General features: G+C 43.1%; 1 protein-coding gene across 1 annotated transcript; it reads left to right on the forward strand.

Moving 5' to 3' along the window:
* On the forward strand, positions 205 to 26,096 carry TEX26 (testis expressed 26). Its single transcript, XM_005687535.3, has 7 exons — positions 205 to 290; positions 4,575 to 4,656; positions 10,084 to 10,249; positions 12,942 to 13,092; positions 23,558 to 23,734; positions 23,904 to 24,065; positions 25,877 to 26,096. Exons 1-7 carry the CDS (start codon positions 230 to 232, stop codon positions 25,948 to 25,950), a joined length of 873 nt encoding a protein of 290 aa, XP_005687592.2. The 5' UTR covers positions 205 to 229; the 3' UTR covers positions 25,951 to 26,096.

The following is a 26,096-nucleotide window of genomic DNA, read 5'->3' on the forward strand; positions in this document are numbered from 1 at the left end:
ACACAAATACACAAAAGCAAGGTATCCATGGCACTAGAAACACATCTTTTTACCATCGCACCGTGTCCTCAGCCGGCCTGGTGAAGCGCTCTGCACCTCGGTGCACCGGGGATGAGCTGTCGGGGAGCCTCCTGCGTCTCCATGGCGACGCGTCACAAAACAGCCTCCACCGCAGCACCCAGTCGAGCTGGTGGAAAGCGCCCCGCGACGACGGCCTCTTGGAGCAAGAATGGCAGAGTCTCGGCCGGAAGCTGCGTGCCCTTCTCAATATGGCAACAAGAGACGGCCAAGTAAGCCTGCGGACCCTGCCACCTGGCCCGGCGAGGTTCGGGGGCGGGGTCTCTCCTGGAGCTGGGGTACCTAGGGCGAAGGCTGCCTAGGTCTTCAAGAGGCCGCGCTCTTATGGATGGAACTCAATTTAAATAGAGGCTGGGAATTCAGGGAGAATGAAAGGGCGTTCACGACCTTGTCTCTCCCCAGCCCTTCGCCCTAACTCCTGCCAAACCCCTCCCCAAAACGCTCAGTTGTTTAAACGCCCCGTGAAATGCCCAGGAGGGTACAAGGGAAAGGGGGGACTGACGCCTTTGGGAGAACAAGGCTAAAGACAAAGACGGAACGGTGGTGGGGAGCTCTGAAGAGAGCAAACCCAGGGGGAGCCCTGGTCCCAGGCAGGATCTGAGAAACAGCCCAGAAAGGGGGGCAGGGCTGAAGAAGGCAGAGACGAGACCCCCAGGCGCATAGGCAGCAGAGGCTGGGAACTAGAGCCGTTGGTGCTCGCTTCTAAGCTTCGCTTCCCTTTGTTTCAAAGGGATTTTGTATCTAACAGAGGCAGTGCTTTTAATGCTAATTCTGCATGCAAATGCCGCGGGTTTACTAACTCAGCTTTTTGTGTCGGTGGAGGGAGAGCCGCTCTAGCCGTGGTGCTAGTGGCATGATTACTGTGTAGTCAGCTCCATCCTAGCCTTTCTCATAGCAATAATAACCCACTGCAGCCCTCTAGCTGGGTAATTGTGGTTCCCTGGTGGCTCCAGAGGAGTGGGGATTGTTCAACTGTAAATTCCCTAGGATTGCAGTCCCGGGAGAATGAATGAAATGTATACTTTCATCCCATTCATCCCTTTGTAAATTACAAATAGCAGATGAAAAAAAAAGTAATACAAAAACATTTACTTCGCCGAGTTTCTCTGTGGTGTCCAGGCAAACAGGAGAGGCAGAGGAAGGTGCGTGTGGGGGGGTGGGGAGGGGGTGCTCCTCCCCAGCATCTCTCCGTTGGCATTCCTCTTGAATCTCCTCTCTCAATCTAGCCATGCTGTCTTGGTTTCTTTCACTGTCTGCTCTCCCCTCTCTTGTCTGGGAATGTTGTGATCCTCCAAGGTGTATCCCCTTGGTTTACATATAGAGTGGCCACATCATGCCACAGGGCTTCAAGTGCCAATTCGTGGCTCTCTAATCTTTAGCTCATAAACTCCTCCTCAATCTCAGACCAAAATATTCATCTACCACATGCCTTTGGATGTCATAGGAGAGCCTCAGACTCATGTACAAAATGACACTCCTTGTCCTCCTAGACTCGGAAGTGCAGTGAGGAGGATCCCAGCTGCTCAAGGTAGAGGGGAGGGCACGGACACCTCAAGGGCATCACCAGGTCTCATTGATTCTGCCTCCAAAGTGCCTCTTCCCCCTGGGGGAGTTTGCCCCTTCACACCCAGTCTCAAGTCTCTAACAGCCACTCCATGCTGCTCCGTCCTCCGTTGCTGGAAGGGCACCCTCCAAAGGGTGGGTCTCATGTGTCACTGCCCAGGTCTGGTCTCAAAATAGGATGAGGTCGATGATGACCTCCGTGGGCTGATTGCTATCGGACTATTACTATCAACTGGGCTCTTAAGTGCTGTATTCCTTCCAAGGGCTATCATAAATTAACGTGAACGTGTCGCCGTAAACAACCGAAATTTATTTTCTTACATCTTGGAGACCAGAAGCCTGAAATCAAGCTATTGACATGGCTGCACCCCCTCTGGTGGCTTCCGGGGAGAGTCCTGCCTTGAGTCTTCCAGCTTCTGGTGGCTGTTGGCACTCTTGACCTGTGGCCCCATCACTCCAGTCTCAGCCTGCATGCTCACAATGGCCTCCTCAACCTCCCTCTGCCTCTCTCTTATGAGGATGTTGAAATTGCATTTAGGGTCCAACAGATAATCCAGGATGTTCCTCACCTCACATCCTTACTTGCATCTGCCAAGAGTGATGGGGCCTAGGTTGGTGTTGCTTGCTTAGAAAAAAACTTCCTGATTTCTCTAAGAGTCAAACTCAGAGCTTCAAATCAGGCTCAATGATGGTTCTTTAGAGAGCAACACTGCCTCACAGTTTCTCCCCACTTATTTGTCTATGCTTGAAGTTCTCTCAACAAAGAACATTAATTCTGCAATTGGAATAAAATGCTTTAAAGTGTAAAGTGATTCCCACTAAAGCAGGAGAATCAAAGGATAATGTCATTTCTAGTATGACAGGATCAGACAGTAGACAGAACTCTGCAAGCAGAGGGACAGAGCATGACAGGCAGGGGCTAAGCCTCTCATTAGACTAGGGGAGCCTCAGGTGGAGGTGAAACTCACCAAATGTGAAGAGATCATTTCACCCGGGTGTTAGTGAAATGTAAAAAGCCACAGGTAACTGCCAATATATGAAGGAGCAAATGACCACTGAATTAAAACTTAAAACTATATTCCCAAGTAATTTGGTGGTACTCTGTTGGCAATGAGAGGTTGGGCAGATCAGTTCTAGGGTCTGCCAATGCAGGAGACCTGGGTTTGATATCTGGGTTGGGAGGATCTCCTGGAGGAGGGCATAGCAACCCACTCCAGTATTCTTGCGTGGAGAATCCCATGGACAGAGGAGCCTGGCAGGCTATAGTACCTAGGGTTGAAAAGAATCAGACACGACTGAGTGACTAGGCACAGCAGTGAATTCTCTGTCCACACTCTCCCGGGTCTGCCGGCAGCATTTGCCTTGTAGGCGGTCCCTCCCTCCTCCTGGAACCTCCTTTTTCCTTCTGCCATCCTCAGCCTCCTGGTTCTCTGCTCATCTCCACTCTTCTCAGCCTCCTTCTCCAGCTGTTCCTCATCTCCCAAACCTCTTGACATTGGGCAGGCCTGGGCTTCAGCCTTAGGACATCAGCTCTTCTAATGACACTCCGTCCCTTGCTGAGCTCACCCACTCTCACAGCTTTAAAGAACATCTGTACCATACAATGGATTCCCTGGTGGCTCAGCTGGGAAAGAGTCTGCCTGCAATGCGGAAGACACTAGCTTGATCCCTGGGTCAGGAAGATCCACTGGAGAAGGAAATGGCACCCCACTCCTCTTGCCTGGAAAATCCCATGGATGGAGGAGCCTGGTCGGCTACAGTCCATGGGGTCACAAAGAGTTGGACACAACTGAGTGATTTCACCATACCATACAATATTGCACATTCATTACAAAGAATGAATTGGAGCTGCACCAGACGAGGGATTTTCATATCATGCTATTAAGTGACAGAAGAGATACACAAAGGTTACTTTGTGTAGGATGAGCCTGTTTTTGTCAAACAAAATAGGACTAAAACCCAATACAGTGGGATTTCCCTCGCAGTCCAGTGGTTAAGACTCCACACGTCCAAGGCAGGAGGCATGGGTTTGATTCCTGGCCAGGGAACTAGATCCCACAATCCATGTCATATAGCCAAAAAATTAAAAATAAATAAAGAATAGGGGAAATTTAAAAAATAAAATATTTTACAAACCAGTTTGTTACCGAATTGATGTACATATATATCGATCTGTATATGGTTGTATCTGCTGGTCTGAAAGTCTGGAAGGAAACAGGCACAACTGTTAACATGGGAGGAGGGATGGGGAAGACAGCATGAGCAGGAAGGAGTAAGGAGAAGGGCTCCAGCAGAGAACCTGACTTGCAAACTATGACCCCCTTTGTGTAAAACCAGTTCATGCATTTACAGATGTATCCAATATGATGCATGAAGAGTCAGACATTAGAACAGTGATAGTAAGTGCATTAAGACGATAGAATTTCAGATGAACTCCCATTATATTTTTATGTATTGCTCAAGTTCTTGAAAACAGCCTATGTGAATTCTCAAGGAAAACAATAGACCTATTCAAGTAACTTAAAGGAGGGCTTCCCGGGTGGCTCGGTGGTAAAGTATCTGCCTGCCAACGTGGGAGACATGGGTTCGATCCCTGGGTCAGGAAGATCCCCTGGAGATGGAAATGGCAAACTACTCCAGTATTCTTGCCTAGGAAATCCTATGGACAGAGGAGTCTGGCAGGCTACAGTCCATGGGGTCTCAAAGGATCAGACATGGCTGAACACATTTTTATTTAGGGGGGAAACTCAGATGATTAAATTGAGCTTCCCTTCTTCCCTGGTGGAGATCACAAGTTGGCCTTCATTCCTTTAGACTCTACATTACCACTCAAAATGTTTGTCTCTTGCAAAATTGCTTTAAGTATTGAAATAACATTTGATCAAAATATGCTGTCTGCCATATTTAAAACCAGTTTATTGTGCTCTTAGCAGGTGATACCAGTTGGGATCCTTATGCCACCACGATGAGGACTGCATTCACACCTAAGACAGGAACAGCACCTGCTTTGTTTCGGTACATCCCTATTCGTGCCAGATTGATGTACACACTTGAACTTGTTCACCTGTCTTTTATTACTCAGAATCCAAAACTGATAAAGAGTAATCAGAGAAGGCTTATAGAAAATGCATTCAGATAAGACCCAATGCACACACAGGTCTCCTCCAAGAGTCAGAGAGGGTTTTCACCTTAAAACAGTGTCCCAAGCACCTATAGGGAGATTTAGAAATTTAATACATGGATCCTTCATAAAGCCACTGTGTGTCATGCTTTACAACGGAGTCAGTATATAGTTAACAAAATTGTGCTACCTAAACACGGAGCATGAATTGAGTCCGTTACCTGGTTTATAGGAGGTAGGCAATAACAACTGAATGAATGGACAAGTGAGGCGTTGTTAGCACTTCCACCCAACTGTAGTCTTGGAAGGTTGAACAAGGTCAAGGTCCGCTTACCTTTACCTTCACCCCTCCAACTATTGGTTCCTAAAGCAATATTGCCTTGCAGCTTCTCCCCAGCTCCACCTGAACTGAGGGTGGTGGGAATTTCTCTCCATCAGCCGCCCCTCTAAACTCGTTGGTGGGTGAGCAAGGGTGGGGCTGCCATCCTTCATTGCATCAGTGGTTGATGGGAAATCAGCATGGAGGCCCCTCCCTTGCCCATATTTACCCTGTAGATTGCTTCCAGTGTAGAGGATCTTTTCACCTTAGAAGTGCACGTTGTTGAGAAGTCCAGTGGAATACTGGCCAGACTGCAGCAGTGCAGTCAGGCAGAAACGGGTTCTGAGCTGAAGCTCAGCTCCCTGTTCTAATTAGCCCTTATTTTCTCTGCTACCTTAGACAAGTAACAAGCCCAGTTTTACTTCTGCTAAAAGTTTTAAGGTTGGCAAAGTGGGAATGATGACTCCTGACTAACATGTTTGTTCTGAGGACAAGTTGAACATACTAGTCTCCTGGCTAGCATGAAGAAGTTACCCCCCCAGATTTCCGTTCATTTTCCCCCAGCCTAATATTTATGACAGACTTCCAAAAAGCACAGGGCTGCAAGACTCTTGATTTCCAAGTTGCTTGCTATCCCACTGAGTCACATTATGTCCCCTACAGGGAGATTTACCATCTGACAGTAACGGTTGTCTGAAGAGGAAACATTTGGGATGAAAGCCAAAACCAAATGGGTACTTAAGGAGTCTAGATTAGTGGTCTTCAAATTCATGTCTTTTTAAAGTTCACAGGAAAGTTCTCATCATAAATTAAAATAGCTGTAAAACATAAAACTTCCAACCCATCCTGAATATTGACATTTTAAAACAAGACCATTAAATCGTTTCTTTACATATAACCAGTGAGTAATCTAACCATCTTAGCAAATTGATACTCTCTGACCCTTTAAAAAATATATACAAACAAGCTCTTCTTTAATAGATTATTTATTTCATTCTCTTTCCTTCTTGAACTCTTACTCCCAGTCCACTTCCTCCATAGAATTTTACTCTGCTCTGATATATTTTGTGTTTGAAAGCAATTTATTGATCACTCCATTATACCTCTTTGCAACTGTTTCAGTATATTAATTGAAATTAATTTTTAAACATGTTATATGACTCCAAGTATTGAGTTATCACAATTATTTTTAGTACAGAATTGCTGAAAGCAATAAACACATTACAAATTGTTGATAATTACTACACACAAAAAGTAAATTTTTTGGAATTGCATCTTCATGAGATAAATGGGGATGTTTTGTTTTCAATTACTTCATGTCTCCATATTTGAGTGTTATTATTTTTGGAATAAGACCACACTCAGCATCAATTTTTCCTGCTTACTTTTTTTTCTTATTTATAAACGCTCATATTGAGAAGCCTTGTTCTCATAATTAAGTAGATGTGAATGAAAGGAGTTTTAGTGAAGCATTGCCATTCAATACTCTGAACACTTAATGGGTTTTATGGCAAAATCACAGGTGATTTTTAATGATTGATTGGCTGACAGCTTGGTTGGGTACTCCTTCACTTTTATTGAAAGCAAATAATTAGATGATTTGCCATCCAGTTATTGAGTTATTCCCTATCTCATTTTCTGAGACGTGAAAAGGCATGTCTTAACAAATGATTATTAAATTACATCTGTTACTCCTTCACTTGGAAGAAGCTTATTTCATATATACTCAAAAAGGACTCGGAAAATAGAAACATTAATTTCAGTAAATGTTTTCCAATATAATATTTTTTTATCATTACATACTTTGAATCTATTTTTATCCAAATCTTTGAGCTGAAGATTTAACTCATGCAATTTATACTAGGCTTACCTAGCTGGTAAAATCAGTCGTCGTCCAACCAGCAAGTGAAATTAGGTTTACTTCCTGTCAAAATAAAATCTGGCTACACTTATAGTTCAAATAAATGTTAAAATATATTTTGAGAAATATTGTGAAAACTACTGATAAATTATGGAATGCATATTATAGTGAAGATTATTAAAAGTAGACAGGGGACGTGTAAAGTGATTTAAGTCTAATATGATTAATTATATCCAAGTAATAAAAATAATACAGTGAAATGTGTAGCTATATATGTAAGCTACCTTTGAAGTGAGGAGTATGATAAAAAAAAATGAGGTTTCTTAGTTAAATATGTTCTCATGTGTATGGAACTCTGGTGCTTGACTTTAGGAAATAATTAAATAATACCATGCATAAAAATCAGAAACAATTTAATTGATTTCTTTAGATACCAAACAAATATTTACTATGCATTTAATGAAAGGAAAAAGTTATATAGGTTAGCATATAGTTATACATGTTAAATTAATACTATAATAAGCTAGCATATACTTTCATGTATTAAATATTTTACATAATAAAATAAAATGAGGATTGGCTATATTGAAGTAAATGTTTCATAATACATATGGGTTTAAAAGGTAGATTTAAGTATCTTATTGAATGATGAATAAAAAAAATCTGAAAAAAGATCACAAGATTTTCATGTACCAGTTTTATACAGTAAATCTTTAAAAATGTGATAGTCTCAGAAAGATTCCAGTTACACTGAAAAGAATCAGCATTGCCATCCTGTACCATTTCATCTTCACAGAGATGCTCTTTTCTGCTATCGACATATCCTAGGGACTTTTTTAAAAGCTAGAAAAATGCTTACATTTAAAGATGTGAGTGAAAGAGCCATTTTCAGCAATCTATATTCTCTGCTCTCTTAGAAGCTCTCCTTAGAGAGGGATGAACATTTGATAGTTGTTAGGAAAGGGAAAACTAGCTGTTACTCTCAGCCACACCATCTACAGCATACCTACATTCAGGACATCCCCACACAGGCCAGAATACTCTGGTTACAGTCCCACCCTTTACTCTTGACCTAGAACAGCAAGTCCTGGGTAAGTGGGAATTTGGGTTACAAGAGGGTTCCCTGAAAGCACTATAATGAAGTTTCCCTTTGCCAGGCACCCTTCTCATGGTTGGTAGCTTATACCCGGAGGTATAGTGATGAAGAAGAATGCAGGGAGAAAGAGATGGGAGATGCGGGAAAGACCCACATAGATATGCAGATTTGTACTTGGGGAGACACATTAGGAAAGAGAATGCAGAGAAATGCAGATGTGCAAATCAATTCTTTAAAGTAATATGTGTTGTGTTCCCTTTGCAAAAATCTTCATGTACCTTTGATGACTTCGGTTTGACTTCGGTTTGATTTAGGACCACAGTCATGCTTGCATCTGCTCATCTGAATGACAAGTGAAACAGTCCGGCATCCAGATGGATCCCACTTTCCAGATGTTTGGTTTCTTACAAACATAACTTGAATCTAACCCATCCCTCTTTTTTTTCTTAAGTCAACATGAAATATTTTAGACATAGAAAAAGGAATATACAGTAAATTCCCAATTATCATCCAGCTATAATAATCAACAACATATGGACGTTTTTAGTGTATATCCTCCACTTAGCCTTCCCACTCAATAATACTGAAGCAAAATCCAGGCATTGTATCATGTTAATTCTAAATTAACATTTGGGCTTCCCTGGTAGCTCAGATGGTGAAGAGTCTGCCTGCAATGCAGGAGACCCAGGTTTGATCCCTGGGTCAGGAAGATACCCTGGAGAAGGGAATGGGAACACACTCCAGTATTCTTGTCTAGAGAATCCCAAAGACAGAGGAGCCTGGTGAGCTACAGTCCATGGGGTTGCAGATAGTTGGACACAACTGAGTGACCAACACACACACAGTTCTAAATATGTTTTCATGTCTCTCTGAAAGATAAAGACTCTTTAAAATATGTAACAATACCATTTGGAGAAGGCAATGGCACCCCACTCCAGTACTCTCGCTTGGAAAATCCCATGGGAGGAGGAGCCTGGTGGGCTGCAGTCCATGGGGTTGCTGAGAGTCGGACACGACTGAGCTACTTCACTTTCACTTTTCATTTTCATGCATTGGAAAAGGAAATGGCAACCCACTCCAGTGTCCTTGCCTGGAGAATCCCAGGGAAGGGGAAGCCTGGTGGGCTGCTGTCTATGGGGTCGCACAGAGTCGGACACGACTGAAGTGACTTAGCAGCAGCAGCAGCAACAATACCATTATATCACCTAAAAAAGCAATTCCTTAATATCAAATCGCCAATCAGCAATAAAATTTTCCCCAATTGTCTCATAATTAAAAAAAAAAAAGTTGGCTAGAAATTGAATCCAGACAAGGTCTACACATTGTATTTTCTTTATTCACTTAATCTATAGGTTCCTCTACTTTTCTTTCTTCCTTTCTTTCTTTCTTTTCTTTTTTTTTTTTTAGAATTTCTTTGTCAAAGAAGCAAGTCATTCTGGATTTTTTCTGACTCCACCCTCATCATATCATTTAAAAACATCCTCCTTTTCATGTATTTCCTGTAATCTGATATTCCAAAGACTTCATCTGATTCAGGTTGGGTATTTTGACAAAAATATTTAATAGGTGGTTTTTTGTGTGTATATTCACAGTGGCAACTGCTGATCATTTCATTATTTCAGTAGGGACTTGAAAAGCATTGGTATCCCAATTCTTATATTTCTTCCTTTTATTAACTGGAATACTTTCCATAGAAACTTTTCTTTACCAAGTATCTGGTTACTTGGTAACCAGAACTACTGGTAACCAGAGTTACTCTGAACTACTTGTTTATACAGAAGAGTACTCAGTTCTTACTAAAAGAAATTAATTTAAAAATTTAATGAATTTCAGATTATTCTTTTAAATTTCATATTAGGACTCCCATACTTTTGTTAAGAGCCATCCTAAGATACAGGATTGTTTTGTTTCAGGGAAACCTAGATATTGAATTATTTCTGGCATCAAGCCTTAAGCCAGCCAACCTTTGAAAAATTGTTTGACATGTATACTGTTGTGAAATTTGTTATGTAAATCTTAGTTTGGTTTCTACTCTTTTCTTATAGTCAGAAAAGTACCAGAAGGCTAGGATATACATATTCACTTGGTGATCCTATTCCTAATCAAACACAGTACAATGATGAGTATGTTTGGAAACCATATTCTAAAGAGGATTCAATCAATGTTGGGACTTCAAGAGGAATCAAGAACCACAGATCTTACCCTAGTCAGGTAAGATACTACCTACATATCTTTTGACTTTAATATTGTATCCATAATCCATAAGAATGAGAGTTTGGATATATTCCAAAGATCCTTCATCATCTACAGCTATGGTCCTTCTTAGACTATTTTTTGCTCACTTTCTCACAATTATTTCTAACTACTTCTCCCTTATCCCCCTAAATAAAAAATATTTTTTAATTATAGTGGAATTCATGTAGCATAAAATTAACCATTTTCATGTAAACAAATCACTGGCAATTAGTATTCATAATGTTATACAACCACCATCTCTATCACATTTCAAAGTATTTTCATAACCCCAAGAGGAAACCCTGTACCCATTACTTCCTATTTCTCTCTCCCCTAGTCTCTGGAAACTATCAATATGCTTTCTGTCTCTATGGATGATATTCTATATGTGGAATCATACCATATGTGACCTTTGTGTCTGGCTTCACACTTAGCATTGTTTAAAAACATCATTTTCAAAGTTCACTCACATAGTAGCATCTATCAGCACTTCATTCCTTTTTATGGTTGAATAATATTCTATGATATGTATATACCACAATTTGTTTATCCATTTATCTATTGATCGACATTTGGGTTGTTGCCACCTTTTGACTGCAGACTCTGCCTGCAATGCAGGAGACCTTGGTTCGATTCTTGAATCAGGAAGATAGGCTGGAGAAGGGATAGGCCACCCACTCCAGTATTCTTGGGCTTCCCTGATGGCTCAGCTCCTAAACAATCTGCCTGCAATGTGGGAGACCTGGGTTCGATCCCAGGGTTGGGAATATCCCCTGGAGAAGGGAACAGCTACCCACTCCAGTATTTTGGTCTGGAGTATTCCATGGACTACATAGTCCATGGGGTCACAAAGAGTCGGACACAACTGAGTGACTTTGACCTTTTGGCTATTATGAACAAAATTGCTATGAACAGGCATGTACAAGTATTTGTATTTGGTATATGCATTCTCAACCCATCACAACTTATACTATTTTGATTATCCAGAATGCTCTTCTCTTGTCCACCAAGGTAACTCATAGGCTTAGTTTAAAAAGAGCCAGCTAGAATTCCTTCTCCACGAAATGAAAGTAGCTGACCTTCTCTCTGTTTTCTAGATACTATGTACACTTCTCCCATCATAAAAGGCAAAGCTCAATTGTAGCAAAGGATTTCATTTATTGGGTTGCCACATGGCATGGTACCACCTGGGATGGAACCATCTGGACATGTTCAATGGGTAATAAGGTAGTAGAATTTGATGATCAGGTCAGTAGAATTTAAGGTCAGGATCTGATGACTGAAATGATGTAAAAGACAAGGTGGGCAGTGAATGAAGGATGCTGTTTCTGTTTTTTACTTGGATGGTTGGGTCTGTGCTGATGCTATTTACTGAACTGGAACTTTCAGGAGGACCAGGTTTGGTGGGGAAAAGTTTAGGAGAAATGTGAGCTCAGTTGAAGACATGTTGGGTGAGAATATGTCCAACAGGCGATTGAATGCACAAATCTGTGACTCGAATGGAAAAGGTGAGCTTTAGATGTAGACTTTGGAGTCGTTAGAACACACACACACATGCCCCACTTAATTTGGTTCCTCATGGCACCCACATATAATCTATTTACCTCTTGAGTATTTTCCTTAAGATTTATAATTAATTCCAAATAGTTACAATATTACACTGTATATGTATACATATGACATACACATACATATTGGACAGCATTTATTTTCCCTTTAAGCGTTATTGAAAGTGAAGTGAAGTCGCTCAGTCGTGTCCGACTCTTTGCGACCCCATGGACGGTAACCTACCAGGCTCCGCGCCCGTGGGATTTTCGAGGCAAGAATACTGGAGTGGGCTGCCATTTCCTTCTCCAGGGGATCTTCCCAACCCAGGGATTGAACGCGGGTCTCCAGCATTGCAGACAGACGCTTTACCATCTAAGCCACGAGGGAAGCGTTATTGAAGGCTCTCAACAAATGGCAACCAGGGTGGCAGGGTTTCCTGTGCTGTCTCAACCAATGAGAGCCAGAGTGGGAGGGTCCTGTGCTATCTCAGCCAATGAGTGTTCCTCTGCCAGCCTGTAGACTCTCCCATCACCTAAGTTGAGGATCTATTGCATTATTTACTCTCCTGAGGCCTCTCTGCAATTTTTGACCCATCGTTTTGCTTCACATCCCACATTCTATGCATCAGGAAACCTTATTTACCTATAAAATATATTCAGAATATGATCACTTCTCCCAGTCATTTTTTCTTGTCTTCCACATGAAAAGTCAAACAAATGACAAAGCTCCATGTTATAGCCGGGTCAGATGATGGCTCTGCAAGACTCTGCAACTTCAATGTGGTAGCCGGGTGTAAAGAACTCAAAAGAATGTGTATACAAAACCACTTCCCAGTGGCACTAGTGGTAAAGAAACCACCTGCCAATGCAGGAGATATAAGAGACCTGGGTTTAATCCCTGGGTTGGGAAGATCCCCTGGAAGAGGAAATGGCAACCCACTCTAGTATTCTTGCCTGGAGAATCCTATGGACAGAGGAGCCTGGCGGGCCACAGTCTATGGGGTCACAAAAGTTGGACACGACTGAAGCAACTTAGCACATACATACAAAAACACATGTGTTCTTCATTCCATAAGGTGAAACCCTGTGGATTTTCTTAAAAATTGTGTTTGTATCCATAGAACTTCTTTCTCTGGACACTGCCTCAATCGACAACCTTATTGAAGAGCTACTTCCCTTGGAAAATTGCTGCATCAATGGAAGAGGTTCGGAAGGCAATAGGAAATCAGTTCATTTCCATCACAAAGAGAGACTTTGTGGACCAATCAAAGGGTAAACGTTCATTTTCCTCCTTTCCCTGGTAAAATGTTAGGCACCAGAGTCTCCATGGTGAGCAACACAGATGCGGTCTCTTCCCTTAAGACACTCACAGTGTAGATGTGGAGAGAGGCAATTTTGCAAACAAGAGTTGACCTAGTGAGCACCTATAAAAAGGTGCACGTTGTGGGAAATGCAGGGTGCTGTGGGTGCACAGTAGGACATTCAGCCTAACACTGGAGGAAGAGGTCAGGAAAGGCTTCTTGGATCCAAAGGACAAGGATGAGCCAGGAGAAGATGATGGGGTCGAGTTAAGCCTGCTGTCTTCAATTATTTACTGCTGGTTTACCATTTTAAAAACACTTATGTTAAAATTCCTTTTATTAAACTGATATGTGCATAGAGTGAAATCTAATAGTTACCTACAGGCTCACAGTGAAATAGCAATTCTCTGAACCCTCCCCCATCCACTCTTGGTCCTACTCCCACTGACCATCAATTTCCGTCCTTTCAACTATTTATTCTTATGGGATCCTCCATATTTTTAAGTCATATCCTCACACTATTATTTCTGATTCATCAGTCTTAGGCATTATGATGGACTTCAGTTATAGTAACTGAGGATGTGGTCCTCTTTCTCATGTCCCCTCCATCCATCCTCTCAGTATAATTATATTACAAGTTTGGAGTTACTGCAATTGCTAGTGTTTATAAGATCCAACCAGTCCATTCTGAAGGAGATCAGCCCTGGGTGTTCTTTGGAAGGAATTATGCTAAAGCTGAAACTCCAGTACTTTGGCCACCTCATGCGAAGAGTTGACTCATTGGAAAAGACTCTGATGCTGGGAGGGATTGGGGGCAGGAGGAGAAAGGGACGACAGAGGATGAGATGGCTGGATGGCATCACTGACTCGATGGATGTGAGTCTGAGTGAACTCCAGGAGTTGGTGATGGACAGGGAGGCCTGGTGTGCTGTGATTCATGGGGTCGCCAAGAATCGGACACGTCTGTGTGACTGAACTGAACTGAACAGATATTATAATTATGATCATAGGATATATTATAATTATGTTAACACTGCTTGGGCTTCCCTGGTGGCTCAGTGGTAAAGAATCCATCTGCCAAAGCAGGAGGCATGAGTTTGATCCCTGAGTCAAGAAAATCCCCTGGAGAAGGAAATGGCAGCCCACTCTAGTATCCTTGCCTGGAAATCCCATGGACAGAGGAGCCTGGCAGACTATAGTCCATGGGGTCACAAATAGTTGGACACGACTTAGAGACTAAATAGCAGCAACAACAAACGCTGCTGAGCCAAATGATATTTTATGGGTATATTTCCTTTTAGTTCTCTTTTGCTCTTTTTACCATAGTTAATAATTAACTCTTTTCAAATGCTGAGTTTTCTATGTGCCTGTCACACTCACTGAATCCACTTTTACCTGGTCCAACATCTCAGTACATCACCTTCTGCTGTGCCTGGTGTCCCTGAATCCAGAGCTTCTTAGGTTCAGTTTTGCTCCAAGAGCCTGGCTAGGAAGGGTAATCATGTGACTACCATGAGGTGAAGAAGGTGAACCAGGGAATTCTAACCGCTCGGTATCCAAGTTTTGACCAAGATCCCCTGTTTCTGCCCTGAGCCTCCATACCAGCCTTCCACTGAACCAACTCCCTCTGACTTTGAGCCTGCTGGAGTTTTGCTGCGTGGACTAGCTCACATTTTGGTTAACCCCTTCTGCAGTCCCTTCATTTCAGCTTTCTCTACTTTGCTAACTCAATTGCTGCATCTCTATTTGGTTTCCATCTTCTAAAAATGTGTTACCCTCTCCATTCTGCTCTCAGTCTGGTCAAGTGTGGGGAGGGAGGAGTCATTTGCATGGTTACCATCCATTGGGTTTCATAGGAAGCACTGCTAATTCTTTTACTTCCAAACCCTTCCAATCTGGTCTCTGCCCCCATCTGGTCACTGAAGCTACTCTTGTCAACGTGCCCAATAACCTGGCAGCATAAAATGTCGGGGGCCGCTTGCTCCTTCTGGAAACACTCTTCCTCTGAACTTCTGTGACACCGCACTCTCCTGGTTTCCCCTACTACTTGGTCTCCTCTTTTTTTTCTACCTGACCTCTAACAGAGTTCCTTAGGGTTCCTGGTTCCTTTATAAAAGCAACTCTCCATCATCCTGAGGATTTCTGCATTTGTATCTCTTCCTCAAGTCCTTCCCTGGACCCCTGATTTTGTGTATTGCGGGATCAAGTAGAGGCCTCATTAGGGTTCCAAGTCATCACCTTTTTCTTCCCCTAGCACTGAACTTTGTGTATCATCTACGGACCCCTGCAATTCCATCGCCACATGGCAGCCAGAGGCTCTTTCACAGTCTAAACTGGGTCAAATACTTCTGCTGCTTCTTTTCACTGTCTTCCTTTGCACTTTGAATAAAATCCATGTTCCACTTCCTTCTCTTGGCTCACAAGACCCTGCAAGCCTGGCCCAGCCCTTGCTTTCCTCTTCACTCCGGCCCTCTCATTCACGAGTCTCCAGCCACACGCACCTTCTTTCTGTTCCCTTAAGACCGCAAGCTCTTTCCCACCTTCGGTCAGCCCGAAAGGTGCAGTTTCATTTTGTCACTCTCTTAACTCCAGCTTAAACGCCACCTTGCCTGTGAGACCTTTCCTAGACTTATCTGGAGAGGCCTGCTGTCATCTTGCTTGCCTGTCGCCTTTGCATTCTGCAGTCCTTTGTTGACTGATTCTTGTTTCCTGTTGTTTGTGTTTTACTGTTTCCTCCACGACTCAGCATCCCCCCAAAGCTCTTATTCACTCAGGGCCTAGTACAGCATGTAGCCTCATTCCCTGTAAATATTTGTTGAGTGATGGAGGGCATGTTTGGGAAGTAGACTTTCTGAAGCTGGATGGGAACAGAATCAAAAGACCTCCATACTTGCAGATAAAGGGTCATGGAAAAACATCTGAAATGTCAGCATTCTTAAAAGATGTCTTCGAGCTTCCAATTAGAGTCGTGCTTTCTGCAGGCACAAATTACCATTTCCCCACGTGTGGATAAATACCCCAGACCTGTCAAGACTCCCTCCTAAATCTCTCACCTCCATCTGCTTCTTTCCCTCCCCATGGCCACTGCCTTAATTCAGGCTGTCATCATCTATCTCTTGGATGACCTCTAATTGACTCCCCTCTCCAACTTTGTCTCCTCAAGTCCATGTCCATACTAGGGTCATAGTAAGTTTCCAGATGTGCCAGTTGACATCACTTTCCAGCTTAAAACCCTTCAGTTATATCCCCCTCCCCACCTTTATCCCCAGGATAAAAGCTAAGTGCCTTAAGGTGAGTGCTGTATAATCTGGTCCTTGCCCACCTCCAGAGCATCCTCCAGCCCCCACGACTGCCCCCTACCCTCCAGTTTTACAATGCCTCCTGTAACCTTGTGCCCTTTGCCCTCTGCCTCTTCTGTGTGAAGACCTCTCCCTCCTTTTATTTTTAGCCTATCTGTCCATGCGTGCTCAGTTGCTCATTCGTGTCCGACCGTTTGCAACCTTATGCACTGTAGCCCTCCAGGTCCCTCTGTCCATGGGATTTCCCAGGCGAGAATACTGGAGTGGGTTGCCATTTCCTCCTGTAGGGGCTCTTCCTGACCCAGGGGTCAAAGCCATGTCTCCTGCGGCTCTTGCACTGGCAGGCAGTTTCTTTACTACTGAGCCACCCGGGAAGCCCTATCTCTGTCCGCAATTGAAGTCTAAATGTAAACTTCATTTCTCTCCCAGGAGTCTTCTCTGATCCTCCAGATTTGGAGCAGTGCCCCTCCCATGTTTTTATAGCTCCTGTTCTTTCCTCTTCCACAGCATTTATCAAATAATATTGTGATTCCCTTTTATGTATCTGTTTCTCTAATACTTTAAGCTTCTGAAACGCAGAGGCTGTGTCTTGTCTTTGAATCCTCATTATTGAATTAAGGCCAATGAGTAAGAAGCTGTAAAAGGGGCTTGTTTGCACATTCAGGCTGGAGAACTTGGCTTTGATGAGTTAGAACAGCAGAACTAGCTTTCACCTGGCTGTAGATTAAGTGCCCACGGTCTTAGTTGTTTTGAACAGTCCTTGCTGTAGATGTACAGGGGCCTTTCTGCAGCCATCGTGTGCTGTGTGTGCTAAGTCGCCTCAGTCATGTCCAACTCGGTGCAACTGCATGGACTGTGACCTGCCAGACTCCTCTGCCCACAGAATTCACCAGACAAGAATACTCAAGTGGGTAGTTATTCCCTTCTGCAGAGTGTCTTCCCCACCTAGGGATCAAACATTATGTGCTGTGCTTAGTTGCTCAGTCATGTCTGACTCTCTGCAATTCCATGGACTATCTCAGAGGGGCGGTTTCTCCCTTTGGGCTATAACGACTCTGGTCTCACGTTTGTGAAAGTGTGAAAGTGTTAGTCGCTCAGTCGTGTCTGACGCTTTGTGACCCCATAGACTGTAGCCCGCCAGACTCCTCTGTCCATAGAATTCTCCAGGTGAGGATACTGAAGTGGGCAGTCATTTCCTTCTCCAGAGGACTTCCTCACCCATGGGTCGCAGCTGGGGCTCCTGCCTTGCACGTGCATTCTTCACCAACTGAGCCGCCAGGGAAGCCCTGTCACCTTTACCAACTGGAAAAGAAAACCAGTGGGAACTGGCCTCCTGAGGTGCAGGGATAGTCCCTTGGGATAGGGTTGGCATTGGGTCAGGTCTCCTCTGTTGGGACTTCAATAACATTACGGCTGCACTTCAGCACTCATATGGTGTTCCTCAGATCCTTCTGTACCAGGAATTTCTCCCAATCGTGCTGAAGGAACTCACTTTTGGAAATTTTACAAAGACTATAACACCATTAGTTAAGGATTAAGAACTAAGAGTTACTGTAAGCATATATCATGTAGGCAGTCACTAGAGTGTGGTTCAGATTAATTACTAATACATAGTGATTACGTTTCTTTTTTCTCTTTTGTTCACTCAATTTAGTAAATATTTAATGAGGTCTATTATGGTGATATGTACTAAGGATCAATGAAGACTTACTTTTTCTCTTCAGAGGAACTCAGAGTAAATCCAGAGCCTGATTTTTGTCATTTCTGGGTCTTCATCTCCAGTTGCTTTATATGGACAAGTCTCTCAAGACCCTTCACAGTGTGGATCCTAACCTTCCCCTCCTGCTTCACCCTCAGCTACTGCTCCTCCCTACCCTGCAGTCTTCACATTCACACCAACTAGACTGCATTTGCGGAGGAGGCAATGGCACCCCACTCCAGTACTCTTGCCTGGAAAATCCCATGGACGGAGGAGCCTGGAAGGCTGCAGTCCATGGGGTTGCGAAGAGTCAGACACAACTGAGTGACTTCCCTTTCACTTTTTACTTTCACGCACTGGAGAAGGAAATGGCAACCCACCTCAGTGTTCTTGCCTGGAGAATCCCAGGGACAGGAGAGCCTGGTGGGCTGCCATCTATGGGGTCACACAGAGTTGGGCACGACTGAAGTGACTTAGCAGAAGCAGCAGCAGACTGCATTTGATGAATGCACTGTGCATTCTAGCTTCAGTGCTGACCATTTGTCAAAACACAACTTCTGCTGTGTCTGCCTTTCTTTTTTTATTTTTAATTGAAGGATAATTGCTTTATAGTATCGTGTTGGTTTCTACCAAACATCAACATGAATCAGCCATAGTTTTACCCATGTCCCCTCCCACTATATCTGCCTTTTGATTCTTGTCCTCCTTCCACCTCTGGGTTTCTTTTCTTTTCTTTTTCTCTTTTTAAAGATTTTTCATGCAGACCATTTTTAAATTCTTTATTGAATTTGTTACAATATTGCTTCTGTTTTTTATGTTTTGATTTCTTTGGCCATGAGGCATGTGGGATCGTAGTTTCCTGACTAGGGACTGAACCTGCGCTCCCTGCATTGGAAGGTGAAGCCTTAACCACTGGGCCACCAGAGAAGCCCCTCACTTTGGGCTTCTGTAGCACCTTATCCAAAGCTCTGAGTCAGGGATTCTTAAGCATATGGGAAGCTTGTATGCAGTGTAAGTGCCTGGGTCCCTCCCACAGCTAGAAATTCTCAGTGTCTGGGATGAGGTTCAGCCGGTATATTTTGGCATAAACTTCCTAGGTAATTCTGATGTATTATCTCCATTTGTTACTGTCACAAGATATTACATTCTGTATCTGTGTCTCCTGTTTATCTTTTTCTCATCACACTCATTTGAGGTAGTCTTAAGGTAGAACAATGACTTCATTATCTCTAACTTTGGCACAGAACATGTGTAGGAACTGAAAGCATTTGCTCTTGAGTTGTAGCTAGGAAAAAGGGATAGACATCTGCAAAAATGGGAATTTATTAATAAAGCTATTAGTAATTCACAAAAACTAAGCTATATAGATGGTACTTACTAGCAACAATACCAGATGGTTGTCCAAAATATCTTAAGGAGTGTCCTGAATTTGGAGCCCTAGTTTTCTCTTCTCTATAACCTTATCTTCTCCTCAGGCAGTTTATGAGGTCATTATGAGGGCCATTGAGTACCCATGTCCTCTCTCCCTGCAACATCTAAATTAAGAGACACCATGTAGTGAAACCCTTTCCCACTGTGCTGTCCTGGACGGAGATCATTCTTTAAAAAATCAATATTAAACTGCTCGTGGGTGCCAGTAGATGACATCACATATTGCTTGATATACAATGTACATTAGAGTCTATTTCAAGAAGACCTATTGAAAAACTGTTTTGGAAGAAGAATAAAGGTGAGTGTCAGTAGTAATTAGCACTGTTGTGACATTGCTCATGATACTCCTATTTTTAATATTTTTGTTCTGATTAAAGCTGGTGTCGTGTGATGTGCCTCTGAACCAACATTTTGTAGCAAGAATTAGGGGTGAGCTCATTCTAAGTAAGATGACGTGATTCTCTCCTTCGTTAATCTGGTAATGCTTGTGGAACTTGGCTTTAGCTAGTGCGTCAGAGGTTTTAATGATCATATTAGTGAATATTTCTTAGCAGAGTTATTTCCAAAAATAATACTATTAAGTTCAGTTTTAGTCACTCAGTCGTGTCCGACTCTTTGCGACCCCATGAATCGCAGCACGCCAGGCCTCCCTATCCATCACCACCTCCCAGAGTTCACTCAGACTCACGTCCATTGAGTCAGTGATGCCATCCAGCCATCTCATCCTCTGTCGTCCCCTTCTCCTCCTGCGCCAAATCCCTCCCAGCATCAAAGTCTTTTCCAATGAGTCAACTCTTCGCATGAGGTGGCCAAAGTACTGGAGTTTCAGCTTTAGCATCATTCCTTCCAAAGAACACCCAGGGCTGATCTCCTTCAGAATGGACTGGTTGGATCTCCTTGCAGTCCAAGGGACTCTCAAGAGTCTTCTACAACACCACAGTTCAAAAGCATCAATTCTTCAGCGCTCAGCTTTCTTCACAGTCCAACTCTCACATGCATACATGACTACAGGAAAAACCGTAGCCTTGACTAGACGGACCTTAGTCAGCAAATTAATGTCTCTGCTTTTGAATATGCTGTCTCTGTTGGTCATAACTTTTCTTCCAAGGAGTAAACGTCTTTTAATTTCATAGCTGCAATCACCATCTGCAGTGATTTTGGAGCCCCCAAAAAATAAAGTCTGACACTGTTTCCACTGTTTCCCCATCTATTTCCCATGAAGTGATGGAACCAGATGCCATGATCTTCGTTTTCTGAATGTTGAGCTTTAAGCCAACATTTTCACTCTCCTCTTTCACTTTCATCAAGAGGCTCTTTAGTTCTTCTTCACTTTCTGCCATAAGGGTGGTGTCAGCTGCATATCTGAGGTTATTGATATTTCTCCCGTAATCTTGATTCCAGCTTATGCTTCCTCCAGCCCAGGATTTCTCATGATGTACTCTGCATAGAATTTAAATAAGCAGGGTGACAATATACAGCCTTGATGTACTTTCTATTTGGAACCAGTCTGTTGTTCCATATCCAGTTCTGTTACTTCCTGACCTGCATATAGGTTTCTCAAGAGGCAGGTCAGGTGGTCTGGTATTCCCATCTCTTTCAGAATATCCACAGTTTATTGTGATCCACACAGTCAAAGGCTTTGGCATAATCAATAAAGCAGAAATAGATGTTTTTCTGGAATTCTCTTGCTTTTTCGATGATCCAGCAGATGTTGGCAATTTAATCTCTGGTTCCTCTGCCTTTTCTAAAACCAGCTTGAACATCTGGAAGTTCACGGTTCATGTGTTGCTGAAGCCTGGCTTGGAGAAGTCTGAGCATTACTTTACTAGCGTGTGCTGCTGCTGCTGCTGCTGCTGCTGCTGCTAAGTCACTTCAGTCATGTCCGACTCTGTGCGACCCCCTAGACGGCAGGCCACCAGGCTCCCCCGTCCCTGGGATTCTCCAGGCAAGAACACTGGAGTGGGTTTCCATTTCCTTCTCCAATGCATGAAAGTGAAAAGTCTAAGTGAAGTTGCTCAGTTGTGTCCGACCTTCAGCGACCCCATGGACCCGACTCTGTGCGACCCCCTAGACGGCAGGCCACCAGGCTTCTCCATCCATGGGATTTTCCAGGCAAGAGTACTGGAGTGGGGTGCCATTGCCTTCTCCTAGCGTGTGAGATGAGTGTAATTGTGCTGTAGTTTGAGCATTCTTTGGCATTGGCTTTCTTTGGGATTGGAATGAAAACTGACTTTTCCAGTCCTGTGGCCACTGCTGAGTTTTCCAAATTTGCTGGCATATTGAGTGCAGCACTTTCATAGCATCATCTTTTAGGATTTGAAATAGCTCAACTGGAATTCCATCACCTCCACTAGCTTTGTTTGTAGTGATGCTTTCTAAAGCCCACTTGACTTCACATTCCAGGATATCTGGCTCTAGGTGAGTGATCACACCATCATGATTATCTGGGTTGTGAAGATCTTTTTTGTATAGTTCTTCTGTGTATTCTTGCCACCTCTTCTTAATATCTTCTGCTTCTGTTAGGTCCATACCATTTCTGTCCTTTATCGAGCCCATCTTTGTATGAAATGTTTCCTTGGTGTCTCTAATTTTCTTGAAGAGATCTCTAGTCTTTCCCATTCTGTTGTTTTCCTCTATTTCTTTGCATTGATCGCTGAGGAAGGCTTTCTTATCTCTTCTTGCTATTCTTTGGAACTCTGCATTCAGATGCTTATATCTTTCCTTTTCTCCTTTGCTTTTCACTTCTCTTCTTTTCACAGCTATTTGTAAGACTTCTATGGTGGCTGAGATGGTAAAGCATCTGCCTACAATGCGGGAGACCCGGGTTCAATCCCTGGGTCGGGAAGATCTCCTGGAGAAGGGAATGGCAACCCACTCCAGTATTCTTGCCTCCCCCCACCAAAACACAGGCTCAAAGAAATAATACTATTATGACCCACCAATAACAATGATCTCAGGAGCTTCCCTGGTGGTGCAGAGGTTAAAGTGTCTGCCTGCAATGTGGAAGACTTGGGTTTGATCCCTGGGTTGGGAAGATCCCCTGGAGAAGGAAATAGCAACCCACTCCAGTATTCTTGCCTGGAGAATCCCATGGATAGAGGAGCCTGGCAGGCTACAGTCCACGGGGTCGCAAAGAGTCAGACACCACTGAGTGACTTCACTTTCACTTTCAATAATAATGATCTGGCCTAACCATCCATCAGTAAGATCCTTTTTCGAGTGGTTCTTTTCCAGGTAATGGGGATGATGTGTACTGCCCATCTAAGGTTGCTGGATTGGGCAAATAAAAATACAAGATGCTCAATTAAAACTGAATAATGATATTGCATTAGTGGCTCAGTTGTGTCCGACTCTTTGCGATCCAATGGATTGAAACCTGCCAGGCTCCTCTGTCTATAGGATTTCCCAGACAAGGATACTGCATTTGCAGACAGATTCTTTACCATTTGAGCTGCCAGGGAAGTCCTAATAACAGGTAAAAAATGAGTGCTTATACAGATACAAAAAATTATTCATTATCTGAAATTCAAATTTAACTCCACATTTCCATTGCAAGGGCCTTGGGCAGCAACCAAAACAGCAACTACAACAAATTTAACTGAATTCCTGTATTTTATATGGCAGCCATAGCCCTGTCTAAAATACCTCACTCTGCTTCCTAACCCCAGCTCCAGGGCCTAGGCAGGACTACTGGAGTGAGGCGTGCTTTCTGAGTCCGTGAAGCAGAAACAAAAGAACACTCCTGACTGATGAACAGTATATTCATTAGAAACTACTTCTGATCATTTTAGCCTGTGCTTCCTGTGCCTGATAAAGCAGAAAATTATTTCTTGGTTGAAATGTCCATAAAAAGCACATTGACCATATCTCTAAATGCAAGAAGAGAGGGTTCTGAGTGTGGTAGATTGGAAGCTACTGCCAGAAGCAAAATGGAATGAAAATATGATGCTATTTAGAGATACCTTACAAGGAGTAATTATTGCCTTCCATTTGTACCTCCACCCCAGATCGGAAGAATAAACAGCATTCTCAGATGTTTCTAGAATGGAAAAAGTTAGTTCCCCGGCCAGCAGACACAGAATTTCGACGGAATTACCAAATTCCAGCTAAAATTCCTGAGTTACAGGATTTTAGTTTCAAATATGGATGCTACTCGAGCCTACCCATTGCTTCTCACGGTCTAGGTGAGTACACCTGTAGCTTTTTAAAACAATTTTGTAGACTGTTCTTATTCTGAGATTCCTCAATACATTCCACAACACATTTGTGGGACCTGGCGAGTCCCACAAATAGAGGCTGGGATTCTCTGCTCAGTGACAGCTTCTTGTCTTTCCTTCCCTCGTGTGTCTCTAGTCCCTTCGGTGCTGTACAGCCACATGAGGAGCCAAGAGCGCACGAAGAAGCAGTCCGTCTACCAAAGTGATTACGGGAAAGCCTATCTGGATTTCTTGACAATTCTGAACTCATTCAGCCCCTCTCAAGTCGCAGAGTACCTTCAGAGTGTTTCCTACAAAGGTAAAATGAGGTCTCAAGTTACTACTTGATCAATTACAGATCATAATAATACATGGCTTTCCACCAAATAGAAACTTTCCCAACTTCCAGCCCCTGGTGTTCGATATATATGTATGTGAATACAGAAAGGTGGCACAGCGGTAAAGAATCCACCTGCCATTGCAGGAGATGCAAGAGACGCAGGTTCAATCCCTGGGTCAGGAAGATCCCCTGGAGGAGGGCATGGCAGCCCACTCCAGTGTTCTTGTCTGGAGAATCCCATGGACAGAGGAGCCTGGAGAGCTACAGTCAACGGGGTCACAAAGTGCCAGACCCGACTGAACATGCATGCAACATACAAAGTTTTGTGTAAACCTCAACCCATTGAAAATAAATTTTTCTTCAAAGAGGCCCCAGTGAATATATCCCCACTTATTAAAAAGAAAACATCTAGCTTTTCACTTACTTCTGATCTCACTTTGCTGTGGTTGAGCTGCTCCAGGGCGACTTCTCTTTTTCTTACGGTTAATTGATTTCTCCAGTGGAAGTCTGTACTCTCTCACAGCTTTGTTTTAGTTTGTGTAATCTTTATTTCCTGTTTGGTGGTTTTTATGTGTGTGTGTGTGTGTGTGTGTGTGTGTGACGGTCTTCTTGCGGTACATGCAAATCTTCATGTATCTCATCCTCAAAGAGATAAATGTCATTCAGGACTGGTTGGGTCACTTTCTAGGACACATATTCCTATATCACCAAACTAACATGTCATGTACATTATAAAACATTCAAAGTTAAATGTGAGATCACAAAAACAAATGCAAACTTAGGTGGAGAGTAACTCAGGTACGCACGCACGCACACACACACGCACACGCACGCACACACACACGCACACGCACGCACACACACACACGCACACATGCACACGCACACACATGCGCACGCACGCACACACACGCACACACACACACCCTGATCTCTAGCCCTCGGGTGGCGTTTGTCACACTGAGCACAAAGACAGGTACCATCACTTGCATTCTTCCTTTCTCTTAGTTTTGGCTGCACAGATGGTAATTTCTAGGAGTGACAAAGCTTTATAGCTCCACCATGTACAATTTAAAAATATGTGATTAGTATTAGGGGACCATAGATGTTCATAACCAGACAAGACTCCTTCAATTTCCAGATGAGGAAATGGAGGCTGGGGAGAGGTCAGTTATCACTCAAAGACTGGTGGGCAGAAAAGCAACCCTGGCTTTCACGAAACTTTTGGAACAATAGTCTCTAGTGTTTTGGTTATCATCGCATCACGCAGAGCAAGCACTGTCTAGGTGCCTCACGTATAGCACTCTTCATCCATTCCAACAACTGTGCTAGGTAAGTATCAGTACCTTGATTCAGAGATGAGGCCGCGGATAAAGAGAGATGACAGATGTGTGCTCAGTCGTGTCTGATTCTTTGCAACCCCATGGACCGTAACCTGCCAGACTCCTCTGTCCGGGGAAGTTTCCAGGCAAGACTACTAGAGCGGCTGCACACAACAAAAGCCTAAGTCTATTTCCTTCCACAATCCACGCTCTTTCCAGGAAGTCTCGCTGATCCCTTGAATATTGTTTGCTCTTTTTAGTCAATAATTACATTCAAGAGATATTGACTATTGAAGAGTCTTTTTAGCTATTAGACATAACAGCTTTGATTATCATGATTCTTTTGGTCTCATTGAATTCATATTTAGAGTACTATTGTCAGTAGAAATTGTCACTTAGAAATTTCTCTATTTAGCCCTGAAAGAGTTAATTGGAAAATTTCATCCTGTTTTTCTTCATAATTTTCAGAAAGGCAGATTCTTGATCGCTTTATTCGCTCTTACTGTGATGTGGGCCAAAGGATGGATAAAAAAGAAAAATAGTTCAAATGAAGAACATCTGAAAGTAACCGAGTTCTTTTCTCAATAATCAAGAAAAAATAAGATCCAAATTGTTCTGAATTATAATTTCATTATGACTTGGTGTAATTTTGTTTGTTTTATTTTTAAACAATAAAATCATTTAAGGC

This window comes from Capra hircus, chromosome 12 (assembly GCF_001704415.2).
Source record: "Capra hircus breed San Clemente chromosome 12, ASM170441v1, whole genome shotgun sequence".
NCBI lineage: Eukaryota > Metazoa > Chordata > Mammalia > Artiodactyla > Bovidae > Capra > Capra hircus.

Coding starts and splice junctions, on each gene's coding strand:
- TEX26 (XM_005687535.3), top strand. CDS start 230: ATGGCAGAGTCTCGGCCGGAAGCTGCGTGCCCTTCTCAATATGGCAAC. Junction 291..4,574: donor TGGCAACAAGAGACGGCCAA/GTAAGCCTGCGG, acceptor TGCTCTTAGCAG/GTGATACCAGTTGGGATCCT. Junction 23,735..23,903: donor CATTGCTTCTCACGGTCTAG/GTGAGTACACCT, acceptor GTGTGTCTCTAG/TCCCTTCGGTGCTGTACAGC.